At 31.2% G+C, this 6,843-nt stretch overlaps 1 protein-coding gene across 1 annotated transcript in view; it reads left to right on the top strand.

The window, feature by feature from the left end:
• Window positions 1-3,030: 3,030 nt before the first annotated feature.
• Window positions 3,031-6,843, top strand: part of LOC105679414 (uncharacterized) — a 63,025-nt gene continuing 59,212 nt past the window's right edge. The window contains exon 1 of the mRNA XM_067350729.1: window positions 3,031-4,664. Within this exon, the coding sequence (XP_067206830.1) occupies window positions 4,530-4,664 (135 nt within the window). The 5' untranslated portion in view covers window positions 3,031-4,529. The remainder of the gene's footprint in view (window positions 4,665-6,843) is intronic.

Genomic DNA, 6,843 nt, shown 5'->3' with positions numbered 1-6,843 from the left:
TATTCATTCGACGTTTTTCTCTTCCAATTAACACTTTTGAGTGCTCTGTTTATCTGTGCACTGTCACATGAGTCTAAACTAAAATGGCGGATCCAATATGGCCGCCAAAAATTTAAAAAATTTAAGAAATTAACTGATTTTTATAAAACTTGGTATCAAGGGGTTTTTCGGGTTACTGTATACGAGTCTAAAGTTATCTATCGAAAATACAAAATAGCGGATCCAATATGGCCACCAAAACATTTTGAAAATTTTTAGAAATTAACGAATTTTTATAATATTTGGTATCAGGGACTTTTTCGGGTTGCTAATAACGAATCTGTAATCGCATTTCGAAAATTCAAAATGGCGGATTTAATATGGCAATTAAAAATTTGAAAAATTTTTAAAAGTAAAGGATTTTATAAAATTTGAACAGAGAATTTTACGGCCAGTTAAATACAAATCTTAAGTCGGATTTCGAAAACTGAAAATGTCAGATCTAATATAAAGACCAAAAATATTGAAAATTTAGGAAATTGACAGATTTTTATAAAACTTGATACTAGAGATACCTCTGATTCTAATGTCGCCTGAGCTTTTACCCCCTACTTTTTGAAATCTTGATATGAAAAAGTCGAACTATTACCAGCATTGGAATATCTCTTAATCACCATTTCTTTGTTGATTGGGACGAAGCAGTGATTTCTCAGAATCTCTGGAACTGGTGGAGCTACATCAAATCGTTTTTTCAAAAATCTTTTTGTCTTTTGGTGCTCTTTGTCATTATATGACAGTATACTAATACTTTTAGAATTTTTTTGAGCCCAGTCAACAAGTTTTTCGAATGTAAGAATGACATCGTTCGGTTTACTAAGGAGGCTAGCTCGCATAGCTTCCCTTTTGAACACAGCACCTACACCGTCTGAAGCACCTTTACCATGTGCAGTGGCATGATAGTTCCATTCCGCTGCAACACCAAAATCCTCTTCGTGATGCATTAGATTCATCATCTGATATTTATTTTTAAAATGCTGTTTTGCCCCATCGCTAAAGTAGATTACTCTTCTTAGCTCAGGAATTATTATTTTCAATTCAGGAATCAGCATCTTTTGTACAGTATATACAGCAGCTGTGTCGTGAAGTGTACTATCCGACAAAAAAATAAAACTTTTGTGTTCAAGTACTAACTCTTTTTTATAGTAACACACGACAAGAAAGACAGTACATTGTGAATTATTAAAATGGAACGCCTGCGATGCATCTTGCACAACATACTTGTAATTCTCAGAAAAATCTAATACTGCAAGAACTTCACCTTTTTTTAAATTCTCTTTTCTTTCCTGATAGAATCGAGATTGTTCTTTTGCAATGAAAGAATGAGATTTTAGAATGATAAATTTGTCACAAAATTTATCGACAAATTCCGACGACAGAAGAATTTGCGTCTGAAGAGTTGATCTGTCAGTTGTTGTCCAAACACTGAACTGTATGTGGTGAATACCTTTCTCATCTAAGAGTTCTTTCAAATGTTTTTTTAGTTCAATAATACTTGGACATTTACTGCATTCACCAATATAACAATTTTCATCAGGATTTTTGCACACAATTTGGCGTAAGCAATCTTTATAATCATGTAAAATCACATTGGAATCTTTAGTAAGATTATTTAAATTGACAGAGTCAATCATCAATTTGCAATTTTGATGTATCGTACAGACACAGACCGAATGCGTACCATTCGCACCAGCAAGTATACAATGTTTTGGTCGGAGTTGGGCAAATTTACTAAAACTAACATGACAGTCAGGATGGCATTTACTATAAATATCATAAAAACCTTTTAAGTCTGAAAGGAGAAGACGTTTCTGAATCAAATCTCTGCCGTCGTCATTTTTTACTGAAACCATATCTTTCATACCTGGCATGATTCTGCTATTTTCGTCACTATTGTAAAAATCTTTAATTCGTGTAACAGTACTTTCCGGCAATGGTTTACCATTCTTAGCAGTTGTTTCTGCTAAAACGCCCTTAGATGCTTACAATTCTTTAGCTTTTTTTGCAAAATACCTAGAATAGTTGAATCTCCGAGAAATTTGACTTAGACTCCATGCATCTGGTACTACAGTCAAAATCGTCAATCTCAAAGGATCATTAATTTCAAGAGTGAAAAATTTTTCTTTCAATCCACTCAACATATTTTCCAACTCAATCTCTCTTTGTGATTTTATGTTGCATTCAATTCCACTGAAAGATAATGAAGATGCACCGGAAGATACAGAAATATTCTGTTCAGTATCATGAGTACAATTATCAAACGTTTTATCAAGACTCGATGAGACGTACGTATCTTCATTCATGCGAGGATATTTCATTTTCCTACATGCTGCACAAATTTTAGCATTATCTGGAAATTTTGGGAATAATCGTTTGATAACACTCGAAATGCGTCGAAGATCTTTCCCTCTGTGACCTTCCACATTGTAGGGATTGCAACATCTATGACCGTGTATACTAGACATATTCAAAATCAAATTCTAAGATTCACGATCAAAAATAGTACAGATAATAGAATTTTCTGTAGTATTGTTCTGAGAGCAGTCCTAAAAGAACGGTTAAAAGTAGCTCTGAAAAGAACTGTTCGAAGAAAACCTCAGAGAAACGCTCAAAGTACAAAAAAGCCCAGAATCATGGGAGTCGGATATACAAATCCAAATATTAAAGCGTTTAGAAATTTACGGAATCACAATGAAACGTTTTTTAACGTTAAAATGTTGTAATGAATGGCGATAATATCGCGGTAGAGAAACTCTCTCAAATGTGTACAAAATGGATTTCACGATCTTATTTTATGAAACTTTTTTGACTAGGCTCAGAAAAAAAATAATGATCTAATTGAATTTGATAATTTTGCCACGCGCCCATGGAGGACTTGAATTTTGTTATAAATTTTAATAGTTTTTTGATAATCTTTAGACCAAATAGGTCGATAAATACGAATTTAATAATGAAATTTTAAAATCTGCGTCCCAAATATACTCCTGATACCAAGTTTTATAAAAATCCGTTAACTTCTTAAATTTTTCAATATTTTTGGTGGTCGTATTAGATCTGACATTTTGAATTTTTAAAATCCGATTTGAGATTTGTATTCAGCATACAAAAAAACTCTTTGGTATTAAGTTTTACAAAAATCCGTTAATTTCTTAAATTTTTTAAATTTTTGGCGGCCATATTGGATCCGCCATTTTAGTTTAGACTCATGTGACAGTGCACAGATAAACAGAGTACTCGAAAGTGTTAATTGGAAGAGAAAAACGTCGAATAAATAATCGCTACACTTGAATAATTACCGTTTTTATTTTTTTTTTCGGTTTTCTGAAATTTTAAGTATGATCCAATTGAATTTGATAATTTTGCCACGCGCCATTGGAAAGCTTACATTTTTCTGTAAATTTTAAGATTTTTTCAAAAATTTTTAGATCAAATAGAAAATGGGCAGCATGGGTGTAAAGTTGAGAAAGAATGCCCCATATATTTAAATTTTTTATACAATATAGATTATTTTTTTAAATTAAAATTAAAGAAAAAATAAGCTTTAAGTATTATTTATTAGTTATTTAATTGTTCTATTAGTTTAATTTATTAGTTAAAATTTTATAATTTTTTTCTAATTCGTATTCTTAGTCGTTTAACATAAAATTTATTAGTATTAACATTATAAAAAAAATGCGCATGAATCAGTTAATTTAGTGATAAATTTTAAATACAATGCATTAATAATATACCTATTTATATGTTTTAAATTATTATCAGGATTGTTATTTATCAAGAAATTATTATCATCATATATTAGGATCATTATTATGTCATTCGCAATATAACATTCGCAATATAACATATAATGCTATTATTAACCAGAGGAAGAAATCGATTCACGAAACATCTTGTGATGCACTTTCAAGACGTAGGTAGGTGATAGCCAGGTGCGCTTGATATACGGAAATATAGAGTGTTCAGTAATGGGCGCATTTGATTCACGTGGTGATATTTCGTTTCGTCAAAAGGTGAAACAACTTTTCCTTAACAAGAATGTCGACATAGGAATAATTTTTATGTTGTGATTGATCAAAAAAGAAAGCGCTTCTTGATGAAGTGTGTCTCAGGAATTCGTATAGATAACATGATCCAAGTTCTTCAGCTAGTTGTAGGTGACTTTTACTTTAATAGAACTTTTGGTTCGATATTTAATTAACAAGAAATTAAGAAAAATATTACATTTAATTGATAATTCTTATTACAATGTTTGAAAGAGGAATATTTAGATTTGCCAACAATAAATATATTTTGTTCAAACAAATTCTCATTATCAAACATTCTGTAGAAACGGGATTTGGGATGCGTGGGTAACGGTATGTGTTCGTCTCATCGGTCGCGAATGAGAGTGTCAAGAATAAAATTGGTAAGGCATCGGATGGACCGAAGAGAAGTTAATGTAATATGTTGACCAGCATAAGATATCGAAGGACAGCGACGATCCGAGCACCAAAATGGTAGGGGGGTACTGGCCATCCTCCGGATGGTATAAGAGAAGAAGGGATACGAAACCAGCACCAGTTATATTGACTTTCTTTCAAGCGACACGCGCGTTACACACGTACACTCCACGGGAGGATACATTTCAAGTAAGTACACGCACTTGGTTTACTTATCGAACGCGCGAGTACGAGTACGAGTACTTGCGCGTCACATTTATCGTACGTCGCAGCTGTCCTCAAGCTGCATAGTCATTGTGGCATTCAAATTTAAGTATCAAAACCGGTAATATTTCGACAAGTTCGACATTGGATGTTGCAGGTATCGAAAAATATATCTTGCATCAATTATCGCATTTTAATTTTGCAGTAACTGAAATAGAGATAATTTTCATATATCCGCAGCGTTGAAATTTGAATTTACTAAACTTATACACGTATTAAACAGTACCTAAATTTCTTCAGCAAATATTTTGTTATTTGTTTAATCAATTTATAGAAACGTTTTTATTTTCAAAATAGTTAATTTTTATTGGCACTTATTGGCATAAAATAATTGCTTTTATATTAAAAGTTTTATGTTAAATAAGCAAATCTTACAATTCTGAAAACCCTTTACTAATTAATTTCAAATTAAGTTTAATCTAGTAAAAATTTGAATGGAATTTTTATTACAAAATATTTATTGAATATTAAAATGTAAAAGAGAAAAGAAAGAATTCTAATAATAGCGCGCGAAGAATCTGTAAATTCTGTAAATCATATTTTTTTGAAAACTGAATTAGAATGCGAGAGTGTAGAATTAAATGTTAATTTAAAATATTTAATTTTCTTTTTTTAACATGTAACCTAGAATTTTAAAACATTTTAAGAAATGGTCTAAGGTTTAAAAGAATAAGTAAAAACATTTGTGATTCCGGCAATTTTTCTAATATCACGCGTAATATGAGAATATAATAACATGGGAATATGGTTGCTGCTGTCGAAAAATCTAACTAGATCTGCGGAATCCTAAAATTAATGTCGAAATGTAGGACATTAGAGATGTAATTTCCACCTAAATATCCACCGCTTTCTTTCTCTGGCCGCTCGCGTGATGTTTTCGAAAGATGGAAGAGACGGAAAGTCTCTTTGAAATAAATTACAATTAAATACGGCCTACATTGCTGGCGATTCTCTAATTAATCAATAATATTTTCTCAACTGCTCACGCAATAACCATATACTCGGGCGTAAAAAGTATGCTGAGATTAATGCGTTTCATCAATAAAAAGTAATAACCACCATGAATGCCGCTGTGTGAGTGGCGGGTCCAAAAATATCTTGAGAAAGGAGATTCACTTCTTCCGCATATAAACAACATCTGAAAAATAAAAAGAGAAACAATTACAAGTTTTTTTGTATGTGTATTGACTTTTGTAAATCATAGGAACAAAAAATGAGAAATGCAACAGTTTTTTAATCGTAGTTCGAATAGCTGAAAAGCTTTTTTAATCGAAGCTGACAGACAAATCGGCTAATAACGGTTGAATAAATCATCGTTTTTCAAACGTTGCGATTTATTTGGCAGTCGTTGTTTATGACAGAGGGAATTGTATCTTTATTGCTTATCTGTTCTTTTTCTCCTCATATTTTCACGGCGCGGACAATGAAATATCTGCCGGGATTAATGCAAATGCGAAATAATTTATGGAAACACAAGAATGAATTTTATAGATACGAGACCCATTTCTGATAATTTCCATCAAAATTACTTCAATTTGCTAATCTCAAATAATAATATTTTAAAATCCGTCCGCAAACAGTTTATGTTTATGTGCGGGGTAGATTCTTCTCAGAGCACAGACTCTGATACGTACGTATCGTTAACTCTTTGACTATCAACTAAAATTCATCAATATAAACTTAAAATCCATTAGCAACACAAGATTTTTTATATTCATATTTTTTTATATTTTATCAATATCCATTTTATTTATATTTTATATTAATTTAATTGAAAAAAAGGAAGAAAAAACAAAAAAAAAACGATTATAAGAATCAAGCGTGGATGTCGGAGCGCAAAAAATATTACAAATCAATACAGAATCTATAAGTTTTGATCAATTAATTAATACAATACTAAAAGTTTTGTGTATATTTTGTGCAGCGACACCTGCTTGGTTCTTATAGCCTTTATTCTGTTGGTTTTTTTGTTACTATAGAACCATATATTACAACATAATTTTGTAATTAAGCTCAAATTACATTATTATAAAATAAAAAGTAAAATACCAACTATATTCTATATATACATCCGATATCTAATAAATCGAATTTTAGCGAATAC

This window comes from Linepithema humile, chromosome 2 (genome assembly GCF_040581485.1).
Source record: "Linepithema humile isolate Giens D197 chromosome 2, Lhum_UNIL_v1.0, whole genome shotgun sequence".
In the NCBI taxonomy this organism is placed as follows: Eukaryota; Metazoa; Arthropoda; class Insecta; order Hymenoptera; family Formicidae; genus Linepithema; species Linepithema humile.
Note: the sequence above shows the minus strand (reverse complement) of the source record. Positions and strands in the feature narration are given on the sequence as shown.